The sequence below is a fragment of the Arabidopsis lyrata genome, assembly GCF_000004255.2.
Source record: "Arabidopsis lyrata subsp. lyrata unplaced genomic scaffold ARALYscaffold_1, whole genome shotgun sequence".
In the NCBI taxonomy this organism is placed as follows: domain Eukaryota; kingdom Viridiplantae; phylum Streptophyta; class Magnoliopsida; order Brassicales; family Brassicaceae; genus Arabidopsis; species Arabidopsis lyrata.
Genome location: NW_003302555.1, coordinates 23,021,346 through 23,048,327, shown reverse-complemented (window position 1 = coordinate 23,048,327; position 26,982 = coordinate 23,021,346). Strand labels below are relative to the sequence as shown.

The 26,982-nt window shown below is 35.3% G+C and overlaps 2 protein-coding genes, 1 long non-coding RNA gene and 1 pseudogene across 3 annotated transcripts; 1 reads left to right on the top strand and 3 right to left on the bottom strand.

Moving 5' to 3' along the window:
* Nucleotides 1-372: 372 nt before the first annotated feature.
* LOC110224686 lies at nt 373-10,353 on the bottom strand. Its single transcript, XM_021011254.1, has 2 exons — nt 4,611-10,353; nt 373-4,534 (listed from the first exon to the last, which is right to left on the bottom strand). The coding sequence occupies exon 1, from the start codon at nt 10,244-10,246 to the stop codon at nt 8,675-8,677; it is 1,572 nt and encodes a 523-aa protein (XP_020866913.1). The 5' UTR covers nt 10,247-10,353; the 3' UTR covers nt 373-4,534; nt 4,611-8,674.
* A 66-nt stretch (nt 10,354-10,419) lies between these two features.
* LOC9327374 lies at nt 10,420-13,696 on the bottom strand (annotated as a pseudogene).
* Nucleotides 13,697-13,809: 113 nt separating this feature from the next.
* LOC9327373 (beta-galactosidase 5) lies at nt 13,810-17,850 on the bottom strand. Its single transcript, XM_021011253.1, has 17 exons — nt 17,337-17,850; nt 17,164-17,259; nt 16,935-17,047; nt 16,782-16,848; nt 16,620-16,712; nt 16,396-16,539; nt 16,230-16,318; nt 16,030-16,135; nt 15,861-15,948; nt 15,498-15,781; nt 15,238-15,416; nt 15,034-15,143; nt 14,850-14,959; nt 14,653-14,763; nt 14,453-14,566; nt 14,150-14,352; nt 13,810-14,071 (listed from the first exon to the last, which is right to left on the bottom strand). The coding sequence occupies exons 1-17, from the start codon at nt 17,514-17,516 to the stop codon at nt 13,960-13,962; spliced, it is 2,199 nt and encodes a 732-aa protein (XP_020866912.1). The 5' UTR covers nt 17,517-17,850; the 3' UTR covers nt 13,810-13,959.
* A 3,640-nt stretch (nt 17,851-21,490) lies between these two features.
* Nucleotides 21,491-22,080, top strand: LOC110224635. The gene is made up of 3 exons (XR_002329136.1): nt 21,491-21,680; nt 21,759-21,800; nt 21,936-22,080. It is a non-coding gene; the product is annotated as an uncharacterized LOC110224635 (long non-coding RNA).
* The last annotated feature ends 4,902 nt before the right edge of the window (nt 22,081-26,982 follow it).

Here is a 26,982-nt window from a genome sequence, read left to right as displayed (position 1 = left end):
ATTTTGTGATTACTATTTTACCTTTAATAAATTTATTTAAAAACCTTTAAAACCAATGGCATCTTATGTAATATTTTACTCTTTATAAGGTTATTTAATATCTAGTGATTCCCAATTTATAGTGTAGATACAGAAAATGAGTCTTTAATTATTATCATAAAAGAAAAAAAATCCAACAAAATCTTACCCAATTAATATTATCACATCACATTATCAATACAAACTCACCAAAATTCACATCAAATTAAATTCAATATGAATTCCGTTTTTCACCACAAAAGCCCTAAAACCTTATGGAATTTTAATGAGAAATTGTTTATCCAAATTGACAAACCAGACTTAATCCAATTGAAAAAAGTCTCAGAACCGCTGAATTTGATTTGATTGCTTTAATTAGTGTCTAGGGTTTTCTTGATTAGTTTGCTTAGTGGTTAATGATGTTTGAATTCTGATTTGTGATAGAAACTAGTACTTTCTCTTGGCTTGTCTAGTGAATTTTCAATTTGATATGATTACTTTACTTAGGGATTAGGGTATGTGTCTTGATTATTTAGCTTGGTGGTGAATGATGTTTGTGTTCTGATTTGTTCAAATTTTTTTGATTGAAACAAATTGTGATAGACTTCACAGCATCATGGTGTCTACCTTGTCGTTTCATTGCGCCAATATTTGCAGACATGGCTAAGAAGTTCACTAATGTTGTCTTCTTCAAGACTGATGTTGATGAATAGCAAGCTGTTGTTAAGGAGTTCAAAGTTGGGGCAATGCCTACTTTGGTTTTCATGAAAGAAGGTGGAATTATTGATCGTGTTGTCGGTGCGGTGAAAGATGAGATCCTTGAGAAGCTATAAAGCATGGTGGTCTTGTTGCTTCTGCTTGATTGATTTCAGTTTCTAAATCTTAGTATCCTAATAAAGATTTTATCGTTGGTACGAAATGAAAAGTGATGCATTGCTACTGCACAGTTGTATTATAACTATGTCGATTTTTGATTACCGGTTTCTGATTACAAAGAGGGATTAATTTAAACAAAGCATGAGTAATACTTTTGTGTAATGCAAATACAATTTTAAATGTTTTAGAGACTTTGGATACATCTTCACCAAATTCGATCTTCAAAGAGTACTAAGAAGTTACCTATTGGCTTCAACCACGAAAACAGAACATGATACCGATACAAAGACTTGTTTTAAACACTATAATAGAGCGTAGCTTGAAAATGTTTAGTTATGAACAGAGCTTTATTGTTTCAAAGGTTAGTTCTCTGGATTTTACTATAAAATGTGTTTGAAGATGTTATGTAATGTATTGGCAAATCAGTTCAACATCGTATTTTTCTCCATCTACTTAACGTCTATATCTCTTTAAGTTTCTTGAAGTTTATAAAACGTTTCTCAGTTTTTATCCTTGAACAAGGACTGAAACAAAGAAAAGTAGAAAACATAAGAAGAAGAAGCTAACATGCAGATTCCACCACGGCAATATCTCCCATACTCTTAAGTTCAGAAGCCAGCGGCTTGTTACCTCTAGGCGCGTAAAAGTAGGATGTGGATGTCAATAGCAATGGTAGGACTAGGATAGTGAGGATTTAATTACCTTGTACCATGTACAAGGTTATCTGTTTTGCTTAGCCAATGAACCTTCTTCAATCCAATCAACAGAGGAATCTTTTGTAGGAGAAACCAAGTTCGTTGCTTCCCCTCGTAGACCATCCTGTATAATTATCTGAAAAGGCAGAGATGTTATTTAGTTTCATGCTTTTAGTTGAAAACTGGGTCAATCCATCAGAGTGTCTTCTTCTCTTATGAAATTTTGTATCTCACATGATATGTCCATTTATAATCATCAAATAATATGATGTTCCATCGACAGGGAGAGACTTAAGGGAGATGGAGTACACATTCTTTTAAAAATGGGATAAAATCTCATCATTAAACTTCATTCGTTTTTGTCCCTTCTTTGTCTCTCACTTTCATCTCCATTTACTTTTTCTTCGACTTCACTGCCTCCATTGACCAACACATCTGATGTTCTCTTCGTGTCCTTGAACGTGAAGGGACTTAGATTTCGAGTTACCCGCATTCTCTTTTTGGTATTAACGTTATGCACCCCGCATTCTTTTATCACCCATCTAACACTGCTGATGCTGAATTCAAAGAAAAGATCGTTGGAAGTCACATCGGCTTCAAATTCAAAGATGTACAGATGCTCCGTTAAAGGGGGAGGTAGAATATGGTTACTTGGACTGCACGGAACATCAACGCTACTCTTTTTGTCCACAATGCAACAATCTAGAAACACAATGTCCTCATCACCAGTTTCAACGTCATTATTATTAACCAACAAGATGCAAGCTTTAAATATCAAGGATGAAGGGAAAGGCCTCTCATTTAACTTCACTCTCAAAGAATCTCCATTAGCTCGATAAGTGAAGTAGGTTGGCATTTCTCTACCGGGTAAGACCGAAACTTCGCAAGTCGATGTCTGGATGATTACATTTCTCGCTTCTTTATTCAGTTGAAGCAGTTAGCGAATTTGAGAATAATACGTGGATCAAGAAAGGAGCAATCTAGTCTTTCAAGAGATTCACAATTTTCTGCGTCTAGTTCTGATAAGGAATCCGGAAGCTGTGGGAGTGATAAGAGCTTGTTGCATCCCTTAAGTACAAGTCGGCGAAGACGAGAGATTCTCTTGACCCATGGAGCAACTTCTTGTATTTTTGTATCGCTCAAGTGAAGGTCTGTGATTATGTCAAGAGCATGCGGGAAATTCTTGAGGTTTTCACTGTATGACATATGTAATGTCTCAAGACGCGACCACAAGCTGATTGATAAAGGCACTTCTTCTATTGCAGTTCCACTGAGATCGAGATAGCTGATGTTTGTAGAAATCTCAGGAAAACTTTTGAGCAACGAGCAATCAGTAAGAATAAGCGCCTCAAGAGATTGCAAGTTGATGTTGATGGGAAGAACCTCCAACTTTGAGCATCTATTCAAAGTCAAGGAGGACAATTTATGAAGGTTTCCAATTGAGGCGGGGAGTTCCACAAGACTTGAGTATCCGCTAAATTCCAAATACTTGAGATTAATGGCTTTTCCAATAGAGGAAGGGATTGCCACCAAACTTGAGCATCCACTAAAATCCAACCTATCTAGAGTAACTATGGCATTCCCAATAGAGGAAGGTAGTTGCACCAGATTTGAGCATCCTCTAAGATCCAATAACTCGAGATTAGTAGCATTTCCAATATAGGAAGGGAGTTCCACCAAACTTGAACAAAAACTAAAATCCAGTTCCTTGAGATCAGTGGCATTCCCAATGGAAGAGGAAAGCTTGACCAGATTTGAGCATCCACTTATCTTAAATTTCTTGAGATGAGAGAAAGTCCCAATAGAGAAAGGGAGTTTCACCAAGCTGGAGCAATTATAGAGATACAATTCCTTGAGATTAGTGGCATTCCCTGATATTATATAGATGTTGAGGCAATTGAAAAGAACTTCTTTTCCTTTATTAAGAATCACTTAAACAATCTATAAGATATGTTTAATCAGATTTACACGACGTTGACACAACTCGTCACTGACCAATTCTTAATCTATCCAAACTCACAACACAACAACAGCTATGCATACACTCTGTTCACTCACCAAGATCCCTAACAGCTTCTAGCCTAGTACTTGAGATTCACAGAGATATTCTAAACGCCCACCTAAACCTAAAGTCTAGACTGCGAATATATAGGTTAACGACACAAGTGTCATTAACAACTTTCCTAATCTTGAGATCACACCAAATCTTCTTTTCTTGATTTGATCGTATCTTCAATACACCGAATAACTTGAGATTCATGTTCTGGAAACTTCCAATCACCAATCACTGCTTACCACGTCATCTTCATTTAATGTCTCGCAGTTTCCCGCATACAGCTCTCTCTTGTGCTCCATAGGATCTTCCTGTAGCCCGACATCCATATGTCTTCAATCTCCCCCTTTTTACCTGAATGTGACACCTTAAGCTCCAGAGCTACCTGTCAGGGTTAGTTTGCCAAGATACACACCAAGAAGCACCAATGTATATTTCAAACTCAAAAGAATTCTGAAATAACATTCATTAGCAAAACAGAAACTGAAAAGGAACATATTCAAGTTTCAACACCCAACAGAAGCAAATACAGAACAGTAGTGCAAAACATATCAGCCACTAGAACATATTCAAAGACACACTACACACTTGCTCCCCCTTATTACTAGGCCTAATCTAAACTAATCAGCCACTAGTCTCCTCATCACTAGGATCCCCAGCAGGATCTCCATCAAAATTACCATATTCTCCCCCTGCTTGAGTGCACATTCATGTAAAAACCAAAAGCCATCAAGTTATGCAGGAAAATCAGATGAAGGAGAAAAAACACTTACCGTCCAAGCGACGTTTCATCCAGGTAGCTACAGCCAGGAGATCTACAAGATCATCATGAAGCAAGGTCCTTGATGTCTGAAATGAAGGTGCAGCATTCTGAGCTTCAACAGTCTAGACCCTGAATACTCCAGGAGAACGAGATAATGTATCAGTTTGCAGAGTCAGAACAGCTCTCTGGGAGGACAGCACCATACCTATCACCAGAAGACAATCAGGCCGCAGAGTAGTTCGATTTGTGCCAGGAATCCAGTATACAAATGTAAGACCGTCAACACAAATTTCCAACTCAGCAAGATTGGCATAAAACTCCTTCACAACCAAACAGACCTGTAATTGCATCAAAAACTCGAAATTCCAATAAGATACATAAACCGGTTTTCACCGGTGAGATAACCAATTCACCCTTGCTTTGAAATTTGTTTTAACATGCACTATGTACTGTACAGACTGACACTGCTGAGCACAGGAATATCACAGGCAACCACTAAACAACCAGATGCAGGAAGTGACCATGTCAGAGATCCAGAATTGTTTTCCACGAAACATCATATTAAAATTCAATTCATTTTGAGTCACTCAGTAAATGCATCACGTCATACCTGTGAACACAAAGTTCCTGAAGTAACATGATATGCACAGGAGCAAGCACATCGAACTGTAAAACCATGTTTCAACCCACCAGCTCAGTGAGGTAGCTATTTCTCTGATGAGGAGCTTTCATACACACTGCTTCACTCAGACTAGTCTACACATCTGCATACTAAACCAGAAAACATTCTCAAGACAACTTTCTCCCCTTTTAACTTTCTCCTTTTTTTTTCCATTCAAAAAATGTAGGCGAATAGTGGTATCACAGGAAATTTTCCTAACCTCGCTTCCATCTTTGTGTGATCATCCCTTCGAAGTAAAATAATGAGGTCATAGGAAATTTTCCTACCTCTTTACTCAAAAGAGAATCATTTCATCTTTTCATTTCTTTGTTTTCTTTTTCTTTTCTCTTGTTTTCAATGACCAAGATTAATATGCAAAGCAGACAAGAAAGTCATCTCTGTTGAACATCGTCGAAGCCAAGTATGTAGAGCAATTTTTTTTCTGAGGGAAGTTGCCAATAGGAGGTTTTTCTTGCTGTAGTCAGTACCACAATAACCAAGGGATTAAAAAAAAAAAACTGTTGTACTCCTGTGCAGTGAACCTGTTCTAACAATCCCTTAGTGACACAAAACAGGTCAGTTTTCACAAATACCAAGTGACTTTTGCAAATATGTGAAAGTGCTCAAGTCGAGTGGTTTAGTAGAAATATCAGCCAATTGTTTCTCAGTATCAATATACTGGATCTCAACAAGTTTCCCTTCAATTAGCTCTCTGATGAAATGGTGCCTAATATTAATGTGCTTAGTGCGAGTGTGATGAACAGGGTTCTTTGTAATATCAATAGCACCTATATTATCACAGTGTATCAACAGAATTTCAAAAGTCATACCATAATCTGCAAGCATTTGTTTCATCCACAGTAGGTGAGTACAGCAGCTACCCATAGCAATGTACTCAGCCTGAGCGGACGACATGGAGACACAGTTCTGCTTCTTGCTATGCCAAGCGATCAGGTTGTTTCCCAGAAAGAAACATCCTCCAGATGTGCTTCGTCTGCCATCAAGACATCCTGACCAGTCTGCATCACAGAAACCTGCAAGATTATGATTAGTATGCTTGGTATAGGACAACCCATATTTAACTGTACCTTTGACGTATTTGATAATACGTTTAACTGCATTTAGATGGGATACACGTAGACAGGCTTGGTAACGGGCACACAGACCAAAACTATAACACATGTCTGGTCTGCTAGCTATCAGATACAGCAGACTTCCGATCATAGCTCTGTAGAGTTTCTGATCAACATCCTGACCATCTTCATCAATCTTGTTCTTGAATATCCACATTGTGCCCACAACATTTATCTGTGTAGGTCGAGGTACCAGATCCCACACTTCATTTCTGGAAAACTGATTTAGTTCCTCTGTACATGTACCATACCAGAATTCATCTTCAAGAGCTGCAGCAATATTCTTGGGTTCAACTAAACACACAAAACACGAGTGCTGCAGCATTTCTTTGAAGTTAAGCTGAACACCTCTGCTCGTTCTTTCATTCAGATCTCCTATCACATCAGCAGCTGAATGATACTTATGAACAACTAGTTTCTTTGTCGTAGAAGGTACAACAGGTGACTGTGCCTCAGATGATACTTCTCTGTCAGTGACTTTTTCTTCAAGAGCTGTTTCAGGTGCGTCTGCTGCAGGTGCTTCTGCAAACTCGTCTGTTGTAGGTGGTTCTGCAGACTTGTTTGATGTAGGTGCTTCTGCAGACTCGTCTGCTGCAGATGCTTCTGGAGACTCGTATGCTGCAGATTCTTCTATGTACTCGTCTAGCACAGGAGGTAACAAAAATCTATTTTTATCATCAAAGACCACATTGACAGCATCACCAATTACCTTGGTTCTCTTGCTATACACTCTGTATGCTGAGCTGTTTGTAGAGTATCCCAAGAAAATTCCCTCATCACTTCTAGAGTCGAATTTTCCGAGGTGCTCATTTTCATTAAGAATATAACACACACATCCAAATACACGAAAATGGCTCAGATTCGGATTTTTTCCCTTCCATATCTCGTATGAAGTGGTCTTTGTGCCAGGTTTCACATAAACCCTGTTGACAATGTAGCATGCTGTGCTAACTGCTTCTGACTAGAAACCTTGAGAGATGTTATTACCATGTATCATAGCACGAGCCATTTTCTGCAGTATTCTGTTTTTCTGTTCAACAATTCCATTCTGCTGAGGTGTTCTGGGTGCTGAATACTGATGTCTGATTCCTTGCGTTTGACAGAACTGTTCAAAGATCTCATTCTGGAATTCTCTTCCATGATCACTTCTTATCTGAATGATCCTTCCCTTTTCATTCTGAAGTTGTAGGGCAAGAATCTTAAAGCTTTCCACTGCTTCAGACTTCTCTCTTAGGAACTAAACCCATGTGTACCTTGAAAAATCATCTACCAACACAAAGATGTACTTCTTCCCATTGATACTTTCCATTTGTACTGGACCCATAATATCTATATGAATCAGCTCAAGTACCTTTTTAGTTTCAATTTCAGGTACCTTCTTATAATTGACCTTGATCTGCTTTCCTTTGTTACATACACTGCATACAGACTCCAGTTTGTCAGCCAGTTTTGGTACACCTCGAACCACTCCAGCGTTCACAATCTTAATCAGGGTCTGAACGTTCATGTGTCCAAGTCTCTTGTGCCACAGCTCCAGATCATTAACAGACACAGACAAACAGATATCTGATGCCTTTCACATGTAGCAGTTATTGCCTGAGCGCACCCCACACAGTACAGTGTTTCCATTTTCATCAACAGCTTGACAATCAGTCCTTGTGAAGATTACTTTCAGACCATCATCGCATAGCTGACTTACGCTAATCAAATTTTCTTTCAAGCCTTCAACGTAGTACACATGTATCAGTGATGATTGATCATCACATTCGATGTTTCCTTTGCCTCTTATACGTCCTTTACCACCATCACCAAATGTAACTTTTCCACTGGCCTCTTCTGTGAAGGTTGACAGAACACTTGAATCACCTGTCATGTGTCTTGAGCAGCCACTGTCAAAGTACCAAGGGTTATTTGTAGTTCCATCTGTAGATGTGTAAGCTACCTTTGCAGTGAACTCCTCATCTTTATCAGACTCATCCAGTTGTACAATCGTCACGTTACAGGTCAGACTGATTTCTTCAGATTCAGAGACTGCTTTGTTGTACTGTTTCTCATCATGCTTTGAATCTTTGTTGTACAGGTCTATCTTGCGAACCCAGACTTTACCAAACTTGGATGGTTCAATAAAGCATTTCCGTGCTTGCCACAGTTGCTTGATCTTGTCTTGAAACTTATAACAAGACCTTCTTATATCACATGGTTTTCCACAATAGAAACATTCAAACACTTTTCGACCTCTGTTTGACCTGGTCCAGTTCTTTCTGGGTACAATCTTTCTTGGTGCAGTCTTCTTGTATTGTACAGTCGTATTCTGTGGAGCATTCTGATTCACCTTCCTAGGCTGTTGTTTCTCTTCCACTTGAGCTTCTTCATCATGATAGGTTGTACTCCTCACGAACTGAACTGTCTTTGGCATATCCAGAGATGCTTTGGGAGCATATGAATGATAGCCCAATCCTCTATGACTTGAACCAACTATTCCCATGACAGAATCTGATCCAGATTTTTACCACCATTATTCAGCATTCTGATCTTCTTGTGGTTCTCACTCAGTTCTCTTTCCATCATTAAAGCTTTTTCTTTCTCCTTTTCATAGCTCTCAAGTAAGCATTTCATTTTCTTCTCAAGAAACTCCTTTTCTGACACAGGTAGCTTCTCGCCAATTTTTTCTTCCTCTACTTCTTCTTTCAGCATGTTCACTTGTGCCACCAGCATCAAGTTTTCCTTAGTGAGCTGCAGCTTGTCATTGCTCAGAGAGATCCAGCTGTCATACAGAGTCTTGTAGTCGTCACTGGTGATCTGATTTCCATCATCATTATCTGAATCAGAATCCTCACTGGAGTTATTCTGATCTTTTGCACTGAATGCCACAAAATTCAGCATAGGTTCAGCTTCACCATCACTATCTGATTCAGACTCACTGAAGCTCAACAAAGATTTCTCTTTACCTTTCTGTGAACTTGGACATTCTGATTTTACATGACCAAATCCATTACACTCATAGCACTTCAGCTCCTTGCGTCTTGCCATAGGACATTCAGGTCGAGTATGTCCTATACCTCCACACTCGTGACATTTCAGATCACGTTTCCTTCCTGATGATTCGCTCCTTATAGGCCTGCTGCCTGACTTTTCAGCATCACTTCTGTTCCAGCGACTGATCTCTCTTGTGTCCCTGCTGTCTCTGTCCTTACCCTCTTCAATCTGTTTCAAAGCTTTTCTAAAATTTCTGGCCATGAAAGACAGATTGTCTCTGATTTCTTGCAGCGGATCTGGACCCTTTTCTTCATCAGCTTTGACCGCTATTCCTTTGTTCTGATTTCGTTGATCTTCAGCAACTTCCATCTCTTCAGACTTTAGAATCCCAACCAGATCTTCATATTTCAGGGTATCTGTGTTTCCTGAAACTCTCATGACAGCTTTGTGTGCAGCGTATTTCGGTGGTAGGCAACGAAGCATCTTCTTCACCAGCTTTTTCTCCTTGTACGTTTTCCCTAATGATTTTGCTTCGTTTGCAATCCCACTCAGCTTAGAACTGAACTGAACAATTGTTTCTGAAGGATCCATCTTCAGATTTTCAAAGTCTGTAGCCAACTGGTCCAGCCTGGTGCGTTTTACACCAGTGTTGCCCTCATGGGTTTTCTGCAGAATATCCCACATCTGTTTAGCATTCTCACTTCCTTGAACCAGATTGAATTCATCATCATCAAGGCATGAATAGATAGCATTCATAGTCCTTGCATTGAACTTGGATAAATTCTTTTCTGCATCAGTCCAGTTAGCTTTTGGTTTCTTCACTTTCAGACTGTCTTCTGTTGTGCTGAACGGAGGTTCCCAGCCATCTTCAACTGCAGTCCAGGCGTCCTCTCCATGTCCTCTGATTAACTGCATCATCCGAGTTTTCCAGTGACCGTAGCCTCTGTGATCCAGCATCACCGGATCCTCTAAGATCCAATAACTCGAGATTAGTAGCATTTCCAATATAGGAAGGGAGTTCCACCAAACTTGAACAAAAACTAAAATCCAGTTCCTTGAGATCAGTGGCATTCCCAATGGAAGAGGAAAGCTTGACCAGATTTGAGCATCCACTTATCTTAAATTTCTTGAGATGAGAGAAAGTCCCAATAGAGAAAGGGAGTTTCACCAAGCTGGAGCAATTATAGAGATACAATTCCTTGAGATTAGTGGCATTCCCTGATATTATATAGATGTTGAGGCAATTGAAAAGAACTTCTTTTCCTTTATTAAGAATCACTTAAACAATCTATAAGATATGTTTAATCAGATTTACACGACGTTGACACAACTCGTCACTGACCAATTCTTAATCTACCCAAACTCACAACACAGCAACAGCTATGCATACACTCCGTTCACTCACCAAGAACCCTAACAGCTTCTAGCCTAGTACTTGAGATTCACAGAGATATTCTAAACGCCCACCTAAACCTAAATTCTAGACTGCGAATATATAGGTTAACGACACAAGTGTCATTAACAACTTTCCTAATCTTGAGATCACACCAAATCTTCTTTTCTTGATTTGATCGTATCTTCAATACACCGAATAACTTGAGATTCATGTTCTGGAAACTTCCAATCACCAATCACTGCTTACCACGTCATCTTCATTTAATGTCTCGCAGTTTCCCGCATACAGCTCTCTCCTGTGCTCCATAGGATCTTCCTGTAGCCCGACATCCATATGTCTTCATTCCCGATGGAGGAGGGAAGCTCTACAAGCCTTGAAGAATACCAAGTTCCAATTCCTCGAGTTTGGTGGCTTTGCCAACAGAGGAGGGGAGCTCCACCAGACTTGAACATCGACGAAAGTTAAATTTCTTGATATTGATTAAATTTCCAATAGAAGAAGGTAACTCAACCAGATTTGAGCAATCATAGAGATTCAAGATCTCGAGATTAATAGCATTCCCAATAGAGAAAGGGAGCTTCACTAAACTTGAGCAAAAACTACAATCTAGTTCTTTGAGATTAGTGGCTGTAGATAGATCAGGAAGCACCTTCAAGTTAACAGAAGAACTCAAATCCATCCACTTAAGATTTCGCAGCGGCTGCACAGACAAAAGAAAGAAAACTTCCATGAACATACTAACACGCTTAGTAGTACAAACAATTTGTTCATAAAACACTAAAGACATTTCCACACATCTTTTATATATTTAAGAAAATACATAAGAATTACTTACTTTAATTCCCTCCCACAACTTCTCGAGCTTGCTATGACACATGACTAGTTCGACTAGGAACTCCGGATTAACAATAGAAGGGAAACATGTCATTGGAAAATGAATCCAATGCAATAGTCGAAGTTTACGAGATAGATAGTTCAAACCTTGCGGTAAAAACATTTTGCCGGGATTTATATGATCACTATAGATTCTTAAGAATTGTAGATTAGACATTCCTTCAAAGCCTCTCTCACTTATATTTAATTCGTCCTCAGACTCACCAAAATTGAGTTCTATGCCTATAACATTTCTACTACCCTGAAAAAATAAGAGAAAAGTGGGTTAGTTGTTAGATAAACACAACTATAGTCAATAATGTAATGGAAGGCTAATGTCCAAACTTACTGTTGCATCATCTGTCAATACTTCACAAATCTCTCTACTATCAATCAAAAACTGACGTTGTCCAGGCTCATTAATAGATTGTCTACAAACAATTTCTCTACCTAGTTGAGCTAACAAGTTATGCATTTCCATATACGTCGAGTTGATAGAAATAAGAGATTTATCAGCTAATACGTGAAGTCCTTGCTTCAAATACGAGAATTTCTTTGCAAGATGTTCTTCCACTTTCTCCATTTCTTTATGGTTGAAAAAGCAAGCTATATGAAGGAACAACTCTTTATCTTTATCACTCAAGGCGTCATAACTGAAATTTATAATGCTCTCGATTTCTCCGTCAAGGCTTGTCCTTAACCTTGGTAGTGCACTTTTCCACTCCTCCTTGGACATTCCCCGAAAATACGAGCCCATAACCTTTAGTCCCAAGGGAAGTTCACCGGCAAGATTTGCAACTTCCCAAGCAAGTCCCTCGAAACCATCTTTAGGGGAATTTTGACCAAAAGCATTCATGCAAAATATTTGAACAGCCTCCTCAGTAGATGGAAAATCCACTTTGTAAATATGGTTGATCCCATGTCCCTGTAAAAGTTTCCGATCTTCCATTGTGATGATAACTCGACTCCCAGGACCAAACCAACGAGTTTCTTTCGCCAAGGCATCTAGCTGTCCTAACCTATCCACATCATCAAGAATAACAAGAAACAAGAATTCTTTCTTGTACAACCCCTAAATGAGGAATCTCAATATCATTATGGTGGAATGTTTGAGACAAGAATTCTTTTTGTAAGTTCAGTTTCGCGCTATACTCATCGTAACAAGGTCTTGGATAGCGAACTTTGATATTTTCCATAAAGACACAAAGCTGGAATTGATGAGAATGTTCGCTATATAGAATTCTAGCAATGGTACTCTTCCAATCCCAGATGGTCCCCAAATCCCTATCATCCTCACTTCATCTGACTCTAGGCATAACAACGGTTTCATTTTCTCCATATGAGCTCCCATCCCAACTAAACCGATAAAATCACGAGATGGCGTGGAATTATTCAACTTGTTAGAGATATCAGTAGCGATTTTTCCGACCATGACTGCTTCAGTATCCCTAATTAACAACAAAGGAGGGAGATATACAGAAACGTTAAATAGTCAAGAAGATTTACAAATTCAAAATAAATATATATAAAAGAAACTTCTTAGCTTGTTATTGTTAAAAATCTAAAGAACGAACCATTGGCTTGAATAGTAACCAGCTATTGTGGCCACTTTTGCCAAAGCTTCTTTACGTCTGATGGATCCACTTCATAGAAATAGTCATCACTATTTGACCAAACTCATCCATGCACTTCATGATATCCACCAATTCGTTCAAGCACCACGTCGAAGAAGCATAGTTCCTAGAGAGCACGACGATTGTGATCCTCGATCCTCTGATCGCTTCAATGAGCGCAGGACTGATCGCCTTACTCCTCTCGATATCATTGTCAATAAATGGGTCTATTCCCTTGCTTTTGAGCTCTTTCAATATGTGACTAAGAAATGCTTTACGAACATCTGCCCCGTGAAAGCTCGGGAAGACATGGTGTTTCCAATTGCGAGACGGAGAAGATCGAGAAGATGAAGGAGGTAAAGAAAAAACCGTTATATTGTTCTCTTGATGGGATCTGAACTTTCTATAAACCACTGGAAATATTGTACCAAAAAGCATGACTATTGCAGTAACAACACTACTAACGAAAAAAGAAGAATCCATTAGTATGTGAAGAAAGAATTACTAAAGACAGACTAATATGTTGAAACAGAGTTCTACTTCTATTGGAAATATCTGAGCCACAAAATCATTGACCTTATCATATGTAGGTTCCACTATTATTACAAGTTTTGTGAACCTTTCTCATCTTAAGACGCGTCCCTAAGTTGACTTTTAATGTTTGGCTCCACCATTAACATGTTTTAATGGACCACCTACAAGTTTTGATTCCATTTCCAATCGCTACTACTTCAAAGTTTTAATCTTTGGTCTGAAATAAAAGTTCTACTGCACACTTTGTAGTATAAGTGTATAACTATCTCGAGTTTCAAATCTGGTTTCTGATTACAAGGAAGAATAATTTAAACACAGCACGAGTAATGCTATTTGTGTAATGCACACACAATATTGAGTTTTTTTAGTTAGTTTACTGATCTCTTCACAACAGAGACTTTGGATATATCGCCACCAAGTTCTTCAAAGAGTACTAACAAGTTTCCTCTTGGCTTCAACCACGAACGCGGAACATGATACCTACACAAAGACTCATTTTAATACGAGAAGAGAGCTTAACTCGAAAAGTTTTAGTTAAGAACAAAGCATTATTGTTACCATCTTTGTGTCGGCTCGCCACAACCAGATTGGCATTTGTTTTGCCTGTATGTTCCAGCGTAGTTACAACTTCCGCAGTTTCCTTTGGCAAATGCCATCCAGTACCTCCCTATGCTTTGCCCGTTTATCCAAGCTTGCCCTTTCCCCATACTCTTCAGATCCAAAGCCAGGGGCTCGTTCCCTCTAGGCGCGTCAAAGTAGGCCTGTGGACGTGATAAGCACACACACATTGGGTTTACTTGAACATGTTTTAGCTCGGACTTGATTAAAGAGGCCTTCAACAAGTCAGAGTATCTTATTTACCTTGTACCATGTCAAAGGTTGTTTGTTTTGCTTAGCCAATGAGCCTTTGATCCAATCAACAGAGGAATCTTCAGTAGGAGAGACCAATTTCATTGCTTCCCCTCGCAGACCAGCCTGTTGAAGTACCCGAAAAGGCGGAAATGTTATTAGTTGCTAACTATCCATGAGAGTTTCATCTTGTAAGAATTATTTTGTCTCACCTGATATGTCCATTTCTGCCAACTCAAGTCTTTGTTACCCTCGTCAAGGCCGTGAAGCACCACAGACCCGACGATTCCTGTGGCCCACGTCTCAAAATGTGGTCCAACATTCTTCACAACACACAAAAAGGAAACAATATTTATAAGTCTGCAACAGAAAGCTTAACAAAAGTGCATTTTTCATCCTTAGAACTAACCGGCAACCCAACTGCTACGCTCAGTAGTGCGATTCTGTTAGCTCCACCTCGTAGATTGACTTGGGAGCTAAATGAAAACTTTCTGTTTTCTCTTGTCCCAAAGGCGGATCCTGTGTCGTTCAAACAAAATATGATGAAAACAGCTGTTCTCTTAAGAGTGAGTTAGCAAAAGAATGTTTCATACCGTAAAAATGTCCATTGACAAACACATGAACAGCATGCCCTGCAGAATCCACCGTAAGAGTCGGCCATTTTCCTCCACGCAAGAATGATTCTGACGCCTTAATATCCACACTGGAAATCCCGGAAATACCGATTCATTTTCCAAGAACAAAAAATCATGTTTGACAAGCAAAGAAAATGTTACTACTGGAGATTCATAATGTACCTGGTTGTGTACCAGAGGTAATCAGTTGTATCTCGTGTAACATTAACCTGCTCCAACAATCCACGGGCTGTGATTGTCCCACGGTCTCCATAAGTAGCAATATCTTCATCATATCTAGCAACCGAGTACAATATGGAACCAGATGGCATCATTTGCACATGTGATGTCTTTGCAGCAACCTGTCCAACAACTTTATATTAGCTTCTTCATGATGCAACTAAAGGCTTTCCCACGATAACAGCAACTACTCTGTTACATACCGTCGCAGTGTTGAAAACAACATTTCTACAATCTGGAAGAATGCTGATGGACCAAGCAGGTAGAGTATAGTGTCGGTTATTGAACACTACTTTTGCAGGTGCATTCATGTGATAGTTCGTTAGGAAAGCTACACAACTTCCTTTGCCGGCAGTGAACACATGAGCCTCCTCGTAGTTTCCTAGTTTAGTAACATGTGGATCAGAAGAAACTAAGGCAGCTTCACATTGCTTAATTGCCTGATGAAGCTGCTTAAGATGACTGTACTTGGGCTCTTGGACCAACCCTGACCATGGAAAAATCGAGTTTAGTAAAATGTAAAAGAGAAAGAACATTTTGCACAACTGACTGTTAGAGAATTGTACCGTATTCATCTATGGGAGCATCATAGTCGTAACTAGTGGTGATAAATGGACCTCCTGCTGTGCGTCCAAAGTTTGTTCCTCCATGGTACTGTCACATAACCATAACAAGCATCAGGCTGAAACCAAAACCAAAACAATTTTTCATAATGTTTGTGCAAGGACTAATTACCATGTAGTAGTTTATATACGATCCACCCTTTTGAATGAAACGGGCTACTCCAAAAGCTAGATCCTCAACTGGTCGTTTTGGAATGGTTCCACCAAACTCTGTGAACCTTTTCACCATCATAATGGACAAACATATAACACAATCAGTAAACATTTTCTGTCTCTCACAGTCTCACAAGCAAAGAAAGTATTGTTTTTTACCAGCCACTCCATGCCTCTGTCCACATAGTTGGCTTATATGGTTTATTAGGAGTAAAATAATCGCAGTAGAATCCGTTGCAAGAATTTATCTACAAAACAAGAATCACAAGAAATTACAACATAGTACTCTTATTAAATCACAAAAGATTAAAAAGATTGGTCTCACAATTGGGTCAGGTGCATCATCTTCCTTGCACATCACCCACGGTACTCCAGTATTTAAACCGACCGCCATTTTCGCAGCCCAATTGACATACGAGTGACCAGCTGGTCCAAGCCCTTTAAGCTCTGGTTCAAACTCATTCTCAATCTAACACATTTAAAAACCAAACCTTTTAAGCATCTCTCACATCAATTCACAAGAAAAAGTTTAGTGAATTTGTATAATACCTGAGACAAAATAATGGGTCCACCTTGTGACGCAAAGAATCTATGTTCCTTCATCATCTGAACAATCTTCTCTGTGAAACCTTGCATTGCAGCCTTAACAATACACAAATGTTACTATACAAATCCAACATTGAACATAATCAAACATCAATCATTTATTACCTTGAAGGGTCCATTGTCAGTTCTGAAACTAATCCCATCTACATACTTCAACCACACAGGAAACCCTCTGGCCAAAAATAAAACACAACTTTCAAGACAGTTTCAAAATTCAAAATTTGACTTTTTTTAAAAGAAATTTATTGAACACATTACCCAAAATTCCATTCTGCACAAACATAAGGACCAATTCTGAGATGAACATAAAGACCCACTTCCTGAATCGTCTTAATGAATCTTACCAAATCATATCTTCCTTCGAAATTGTACTGCAACAAAAACATAACCCCACCAATTTCACTCATAGTATAGAATCTAAAAACTCCAAAAAACCAAATCTAAATTTCATAAAGTTAGCAACTTTAAAGAAGAAGAATTGTATTACAGTTCCAGGAGAAGGTTCATGACCATTCCAGAAAACATACGTATCAATAACATCCAAGCCACCATCTTTAGCTTTCTTTATAAGATCTTCCCACATCTACAAAAAGACATCAAATTTAAACAAAAGAAACAAAACCCATTTTTGTTGTTTTATCAAGATTCGATTTTTATTACCTCAGGAGTGCTTCTTGGGTAATGAATAGAACCGGAGAGGAGGATTCTACGGTGGCCATTGATGACGATAGCTTTCTTGTCGTAAGTCACACTACTACACTGGATCATGCTGGATCCAATCAGCATTGTTGTTAGTAAGAAAGTTAGGATCTTGGAGAGAACCAAGATCGTTGTTCCCATTTTTAGATTTCTGATATGAGAGGGAAATTGAATCTTTCAAAAAAAAAATGAAAGAAAGATTTGAGAAGAAGAAAAAAAAAAAACAGAGTGTGTAAATAAGTGTCGTTGGTCTGATTCTGATATGTACTCTACTCTCAGCTTTATTTTGTATGGAAAATTGGTGTAGTGAATTAGTTGGGAGATTAAAAATAAGTTAATGGAGCTTTCCAAATTATTTTAAATTAATGTTGTTTGCATTAACTTACTTTACATATACATACAAAATGTTTGTTTTCGATATTATTGTGTATTATGATGGAAAAGTTTTTGTTTTTCTATAGGTTTCGTAGAAAATTTTGATTTAGGTATTGAATGGTTGTTGAGGATGAAGAGTTGTTGATTTGTGTATTGGAAATGCAGTTATATCTTGTGTTATTAGATTATTAATTTTGATTGTTTTTCGATAATTTTTGTCTGAAAATTGTGCTACTTGTTTAATGATTTTTGTTAATACTATTTGAAATTATGTGTTACTTAATATTTGATTTTTTTGAACTTTTAAATATAAATTATTTTAGATGTTTAATCTTGAGCTAGTTCAGAGTTTAATATTTTATTTTATTTTAGACTGAATTTATATAAATTTGAACCAGTTTGCAAGTTAAGTTTGAACCAGTTTGCAAGTTAAATTTGAACCAGTTTCTAAATATTAGTTAAAATCTTGAGCTAGTTCAGAGTTGATTTTGACATAGTGAATTCTCAAGATTTTCCAAATCAGTTTAAAAAACAAAACACACACAAATCAATAATTTCTTCTAAAACACATTTTTATAATATTGATTGGTTTTAGTTTTAGACAATTACTATAAATTGCTTTAACGTATTTTTTGCTGGCTGACATTTGTATTTTGAAAAATTGTTATTAATATCATAATTCGTATTTAAATATGATAATATGTGTAACTTGTAAAAGAAATTGTATAGAGTTTTATTACAATTGTATCATTTTTAATGAAAGAAACAAGAGACAAAAGTTAAAAGCTGAGAAATGGCTCCACATGGAAGAAGGACCGAAGCAAAAAAGCAACAACGTCACATCAACTATTTATCCCTTTTTAGTATTTGGGCAATATACAAGTAGCTAGATACAATTACAATAAACCTAAAATAGTAACAAGGGTCTGATTATACATGTACGGGTAGTGAATGGATTAATTTGTGTTTTTCTTTTTTTGACATACCCTAATCTTACCAAAGGAATGTGAACCATATATTTTCGTAATATCTCGCATGACCAACGCATATAATTAAGTAGGGGACCCTATGCTAATAACGTTTATGTTGTTTTGGAAAAAAATATCTCTAACAACTATACCAACTATATTGGTTTACTACATTTTTTTTTTTTTTGACATCTTTGGATCGACAAAGTCTGATTCATAGCCAATCCCTACTACGCGGGGTAACGCGACTTACTGGAGTCGAACTCCGGTGGAGAAGGCAGAGTCAAATAGACTTAACGACTTGACTAAAAGCACATCCCCGGTTTACTACATAATTTAAATCAATGTTTTAGAATCACGAGATACTATATACAATACCTACTTAGTTAAATGTGTTATTATAAATGAGTTGGCTATACGTACTATTTAATTAGTATATTAGCTAATTTATAGAGTTACTATTATATAAAATTTTGAGTTTTGTCATTCTCTAAGATTGCTGAGAGTTTCCAACTCTCGTTCCAATCCAGATCTTAGAAATTTTCAAACCATTTTTATAATTTATTTTTTCAAAATCTTTCTCGATGCATTCAGTGGCGGAGCTAGAAATTTATGTTACGGAGGTCAAAAAAAAAATTTTAATATAAAATAATACACTAAAAATTTTGATATTTTTTATTTGGTTTTTTGTAAAAACTAAAATAATATTAGGTGAGTATTTCTTTTATTTAAGGTAAATTATGGGTCTAAAAGTTTAGTGAGAATCCAACTTTCAAGTATTTGGACTATTTTTTCTTTCATGTTGCAACATTAATTTGTATTGGGATCAAAATTTATAATAAATTGGGGTCATTAGAATTATTGCTAATGACATATAATGGATTTTTGAAAATTTATGGGGGTCAACTGAACCCCCTATCAAAGCCCTGCCTCCGCCACTTGATGCATTTGATCTAAAAAACGTTTATTTTTCTTTTGAATATAATTTAACATTAATTAAATTCAATAAAAAAAAGATTAATGGGAAAATGATCAACTATTGAGGGCAAACAAACTCAATACCTATATAGACATTTAGGTTGAGAACGGTTTTTAAAGAAGAATCCTAAAAAAAATAACGTGTTTGTGTATGGAAAGAACTTTTGAATGATATATTTTAAGAAAAAAAATTATAGTCGAGTATTTTAGAAGATTATGAGCCATTAAACAGTTTTTTTTTTTTTTTTTGTCGAAAATTTTGTATTATGAAAATTTAGAAAGCCAATTCGGAAAAATATTGTTTCATACATAATTTAATATAATGCCGTAATACACGGATATTATGAACGGTTTGTTAATTAGCATTATTTTGAAAATTTGTGACAGTTTCTAAAAGAAACAAATGATTCTTAAATTTTTTATTGAAAAATGTGATATAATTTCATATGAGAAAACGTGAAGAATAGACCAAATAAAACAGGCAACACTCACACCGACTAATGAAATTTAAAGTCGATGAGATAATGAATTAGGTTTGATGTTGAAATCATGATTTATAATAATAGCTTAATAGTAATCGGACCATAGAACATGTGCGAAAACGACAAGAAGAAGAAGAAGAAGAAGAAGAAGAAGCAACACGGTGACGGGTTTGCTGGGCTCCATTGCATGTGATCGTGATCCAGATTTACAATTCTTTTATTTTATTCTTTGCATGGTACAACATTTCCATAATATAATTTCTGAAAACCATATTATATATAATTCAAAGAAAATTTCAAAATTATCTTATTGTTCATGTGCATTACTTCTATATTTAATTTTGTTTTATTGGGTCGTGGGCGACAGTATACTTTGGTCTCAATCCATGTCCATAAAAACTTTGGATGCACTCAATGTCCATCCAAAATGATTAAAACTTAGCTTCCACGAGGAATTTGACTACAAGAAAATAGCAATATTGCAACATAATTTTTGCAACGTTCAGTTTTGTTGAAATTTTGCTATAAATTTTGCAATATTTTTTCAATGATTAATACACGTTACAATTTTATTACAAATTCATTGCAATTTTCAAAAAAATTTACAACAACAAAAATTGTTGTAAATTTCTGTTACTATTTTGCAATTATTTTACGACATATAAAAATTTCATGCACATTTTACAAGAAATATTCAACAATAATAGTAAGTTACTGTAAAAAACGTATCACTTTTGTAACTATATTTGCAACTTCTTTACTAATTTTTTTTTTGTAGGAACTTCTTTACTAATTTTTTGCAATATCTATTGTGCATTTAAAAATTAAAACTAGCGTGATTCGTTTAGTGGGTTTCCAATTTTTGAGGTAAATGGGTTGAGATTTAAATAACTATATTTTAGTTAAGTTAAATCTGGTTTGGATTTAAATAAACTATGAGTTAACGTTCTTTTGACACTCTTGACATATATGATATTATATAAATTTGTCAAGTGTATTAAGAGTTAAAACCATAGTTTACTCCAGATTAAATAAACAACATTATTATGTCTATGGAAAATTGTATTTTTTTTTAAAAAAAGGTATGCTATTTGGCATTCTCTCTTTCTTTTCACTGCTTTTCTTTTCATTAACTTTAAATCTTTGGATAATTTCTGTTTTTGGGATAAGTCTCAACAGTTACTAAAACCAACAAATACTCTCAATCGTTACATATATTTATTATATGCCTTTTTTTTGTTACCTTACTAGAACCAACATATATATATTAAAATCTTTTAAGTATCAGAACAACCTTTTAACAACCAAATACGTCGACACCTAAAAGCGTAGAATAAAAGCTTGATCAACACCAAGCCCAACACCACATAATCAACTAAACATAAAAACAAAATTCGAGAAGTTAATGCTTTCTTTGGAAAAACTTGACGAGAGTTATTACTCTTTACGTAGAAGAACATAGTTAGTGTTAGGTCTGCACTACCATGGGTGACTGTAACTCAGTAAGAAGTTTTCCCCATTCGTCATCTTTCTTGTCTTGAATGTCTTGGAATGATCTGATTTTCTATCGTCTTTTGCAGTATTACCAGTTTTATATAAGATTTTCTACCATTCCAACAAAGGTAGCTAAAACAAAACCTACTTTTTAAGTGTTCATATTTTTATTTGATTCAATTTAACGTAAATTATATGATTTAGTTTTTAGTTTTTTTTTGTATGAGTTTATTTTAGTATTAACTCTGTTTTTTTCCTTTAAGTTTTTTTTTCCCAGATGAATCGTTAACCATGGATTTGTTAAAGCAGATCTTAACAAAATTTCAGAAATCAAAGATGGATCACCGAGCTTAAAGGATTGGAGAAACTGTTATCTCTTCTAAAATTGGCTAGTATATTTTAGTTATTTTTTTTTGGCTTTAGTTTATCTTTTGATATTTTTAATGTATTTTGATATTTATAATTTGTTGGAGGTTTCTCCTTGTTTATCTAATATATATTTATTTATTATTCAATCTTGGAACTTCTTAAAATAAATTTTAATTATAAAAATTTAATATTGATCAATTATTATAATTTAGTAGAATCTATGGGTCAAATTTTAATTATAGCAAGATTATTGTAACAAAAATATATATATCGACCATACAATTTACAATAAACTTTTGACAACATATATTATTATAATAACGCAAAATATTAGTCACGACAATATTTACAACAAATTATGCATTTGTCATCGTAACAAAATCTTTGTAACGAAAGTATCTTGCAAAATAACTATCGCAAATTTTCAACGGTATTTGTTATATGTTTTGCGTTGGAATAAGTTACGACAATTTAATGTTGCAAACGGGTCGTAATAATACGACAAATCTGCTACAAAATATTGTTGCATTAATACAACATCTATAGCGAGAAATTGATTCATTGCAGATTTTGCGATGTCTATGCGACAAATTTTTATTTGCAATGCTCAATCAGAAACGATAGAAAATTGGTTGTGTATTCATTGCAATTGTATATTTGCAACAATATATTGCCCTATAGCAACAATTTTTCATATTGCAATATTTTTTTGTAGTTAACATGTGCTCATCCTCTTCTAGTAACCTTATAAACAATTTTTTGGACCTATGATTTTTGACTTGTGCCACCCCTTGTTTCTTTTTATGAAAAAAGTAGTGTTAACCTCCCGGAAAATCTTCGTATTGCATTCCTCTTTAAAAAAAAAAAAAAAAGTGGTGTCACTATAGATTACTATAACGATTATTTTTTTAAATACGTAAATAATATCTGTTTACTTTTATTATTAGATAATCTAGTTTACATCATCAAATACTATTCTATAAATTCTATGATAGCCATATATGATATCAACAAATAGTAGTGTGTATGTATATCAAATCGATGAACAATATGATAAAACTACTAGACACTAACTATATATATGATTATCATCATTCTAGTTAAGAATTTAATGTAAATTTAACTTTGAAAAACTGAGAACGTATGGACTATAGATAATGCAACTTTCACAAAACTAGGATTCTCCGAAACTCAAAACACTTCGCTAGAAATCTCATAATGATATTTCATATGACATGGAGGTGTAATATCTAATTCTTTTTGCCAGTTAACTGGTACACGATCAAAATATACCTAGCAAAACCAAATTATATTTTCTCAAGTCAACACGAGTTAGATGTGACATAGATTATGTAGTTTTTTTTTTTTTTTTTTTTTTTTTTTTTAGTTTATCCGTGAGTCCGTGATCCTCGCACCTTATAAATTATAATAGCACATTAGATTTGAATTCGAGTATACATTTGTCTTTAAATAGTTGTTAGTGGATGGCCAAAAAGGCAAAAAGGAAAAATGAGTCGTTAGTGGTTGCGTAAAAATAAATTGATATGTGGGCATCGGATATTTTATGACGACTGGATTTTAAATGATTATGGAATCATGATTATAAAGATGAATCAATAAATTAGAGTAAAAAAGATACGCACTACAGTGACAGTGGAGCTTTTGATTAGTTTTGTTAATAACGAGGAGTGAGATGCCGTTTAAGCGCCGTTTGTCACTCTTATTGAAAATTATAGGGGTGTCAAAATGGATTAATACTCATGGGTTACTCGAATCCGTCCATGATTTTAGTGGGTTTGGGTATAATTTTTTTACCCATATATATAAATGAGTTTTAGTGGGTTACCCTATTAGGGTTATGGGTTTAATGGGTAAAACCCATTAGGGTCATGAGTTACCCGTGAGTTTCATAATCAAAACTAAAAAGTAAAATTTATATATATCTATATTAATATATTATGTAAAATTTATATAAATATATGTAAAATATCTCCTTTTCTTTACAACTATATATGTAAAATATCTAAAATAACTATTAAAGTTTACATTTTACCTAAAAATAAAAGTAAAAAGTAAAATATATGTATAATATTTTTTTTCCTAAACATGTTCAAGCTTTACTTTGTACTAGATCTTGGTTATTTGGTTATGCGGATGATGAAAAAGGTATATTATCATCTATATCAATATTTTGTTATTGTTATTAACTTATTATTATAGCCAAGGTTCTAATATTTTTTCCAACTCGTTTGTAGACAATGAAGCCGGAGATGAAGAATGAGGCCGAAGAATTCGATGCGGGAGAATCGGATGCATCTAAAGAAGATTCAAATGTTCTTTAAATTAAGACTATTTTTTTTTTATTTGGTTTTATGGTTCTTTGGATTTGTGGTTTTAAGATTTTAGGATGCTTTTCTATTTTAATATCTAGATTTTTTTTTAATTTATTATTTAAAAACTTTTGTTGGTTTACAATTTTATGTTATTTTTTTAGATTTTTATTATTTATATATTTTATTATACATATATATAGGTACCCATATAACCCACTAAGCCAATGGATTTCTATAATAATGGGTTTGGGTATGTAAATTCAACCCATATAAATATATGGGTCGGGTCAAACCCGTCCATTAAACACTCAAACCCATATGGGTTTGGGTCGGGTCGGGTCGGGTTACCCATTTTGACACCCCTAGAAAATTATGATACACGCAAACGCCGCTAAATCTCCGTTCTGTTTACGTCGGTGCATGACTGATCCAGACGAAACAACATTATACTTCGAACTAAACAATTTTTAAAATTAGATCAAGAAAATTTAAGGCAGTTTTAAGAAAGAAAAAAACAATGAAAAACACGTTCACAAGCAATCTGTATATGATCTGTATTCTCAAAATTGTAAAACTGAAAATTTATATGATCTAAAAAAGTTAGAATACATATTCTACACTTTATCCTACTTCTATGATAATTTGGAATACGTATTCTACGGTTTATTCTATGTTCTTTGGTGTTTAGAATAGTTTTTCTACATTTTACTCTTAGTTCTACGAAAGTTAGAATAACACCTTACATTTTTCTCTTTTTTATCTTTCGAAGTTAAAATGGTCTTTTAGCTTTTGTCTGTTAAACCCTAACCGAACCAAAAATAAAGTAATTAAAGATCTTTGGTTTGATTTTGGTTAAACCTTAAAACGTAAATGGTTAGAAATTTTTTTTTAATACTTTTTTTGTTTATATTTGGTTAGCAAGATTAATTTAGTTTGTGTAGATCTAAACTAATAGACTCACAATGTAAAAATTCTTCACTATTTTTTTTTTTTTTTTTTTTTTTTTTTGTGAATGACTCCATGAAATTGTCAATGTAGTGCATTAATGTTAACACCTCAAATATTGTTTGTAATTTTTTAACACTAAAACATTAAAGGATTTGAAATATATGTTTGTTTTTTCAAAAATGACACTTTAAATTATCTTATTAAGTTTACTTGATTAATTGATCTTTCTATCACATGTTCTCACTCGTGTTCTAAATTTAGGTTTAGGACCATATAAGAGATTTAACGCAACAATTTTTTTTTACCAAATCAGTATGGAGGAAGTAACTCTTACTATACTCTAAATTTACCAAATCAAGATCCATAGCTCAAGAACTTTGAGGTTTGGGACCATATTAGAGAATTAACGCAACAATTATTATTATTTTTTTCCACATAACGCAACAGTTTTATAACATGACATTGATGAGTTTGAAGAAAAATCTTTAACAAGGCAATATCCACTCATTTTACTCATCAACCTCATCTTCTACCTGAATCTGCTTCGCGAATTTCTTCAATGCCATCAAATATACCTCTTTCTTTCTCATTGATGTTCTTTCCGCCACCGTTTTCACCGCCTGAAAAAGTTTGATGTTAGATCTAGAATCATTAAGTTACACATATCCATCTTCATGAATTAAACAGGAATCAAACATGTTTTCAGCTTAGTAAGTTCTCATATCAAAATAGTTACCGTGGAAAGGCTATGTCCATCAGAGATCAGCCCTCTTAACTCTTCTTCAAGTTGAGACTCCGTTGGATTTTCAGCTTTGGTTTCTTCCTTTCCTTCAATCAAAAGCGTGACTTCTCCTTTTGGTTGGCGAATCAGAAACTCTTGCTTGGCTTCCCCTATATAACCTCTCCAAAACTATAGAAAAAAAGCAACTCTCATCAGTGGGTTTATCATAAACCATTTACCCATGTTAACACGTCACATCTAAAGTGATTAAGGATGTTACCTCTTCATGCAGCTTTGTAATCTCTCGAGCTATTACACATTGCCTGCATAAAAAATATATATCCGGAAACAATTTTAGTAGAAAGAAACAGAGGAAACAATTGAACAAAACAACAACAATTGAGCAAAATAACAACAATTGAACAAATTTTACAACAATTGAACAAAATTACAACAATTGTACAAATTTACAACAATTGAAACACTACCTGACATGTCCCTGTGTGAGTGATCACACCCATCTTTTTCAGTCAAATTCCTCTTCCTCCAAAGTAGAAGATGCAGATGCTAATTTCCTTGCTGGTGTTCTTCCTCTCTGGTTGTGGCGGCGGCGGAACTAACGGAGCACGGATTCTGGTGAGATCTTCGTAGTGTTTCAAACACTCAGAGGCTGAGTGTCTTCTCCCCATACATTCACTTACCGTGGCCATCATTGTTGGATAGGCCCATGCATTTTCTAGAAGAACTATTTCTTCTTCGAGAAAAGAGTAGTCTTTTTTTCCACAATTCGGCGAGAAAAGAGTAGTCTTTTTTTGAGAAAAATAATGTTTTGATTTCAGAAGAAGAAGAAAGAGAAAGATGACAGTTTCGAGAGAGAGATAGAAAATAATACTCCCTCTCTCTTCTTTTATACTAAGTGATGTTTTAGAAAAATGCACA

Bases quoted from the DNA above. Each gene is read 5' to 3' on its own strand.
- LOC110224686 (XM_021011254.1), bottom strand. From the start codon at position 10,246: ATGCCACTGATCTCAAGGAACTGGATTTTAGTTTTTGTTCAAGTTTGG.
- LOC9327373 (XM_021011253.1), bottom strand. From the start codon at position 17,516: ATGGGAACAACGATCTTGGTTCTCTCCAAGATCCTAACTTTCTTACTA. The intron at 17,260-17,336 runs GTAATAAAAATC...GTCTTTTTGTAG, and splicing joins ACCCAAGAAGCACTCCTGAG to ATGTGGGAAGATCTTATAAA. The intron at 17,048-17,163 runs GTAATACAATTC...TTTTTGTTGCAG, and splicing joins ATGAACCTTCTCCTGGAACT to TACAATTTCGAAGGAAGATA.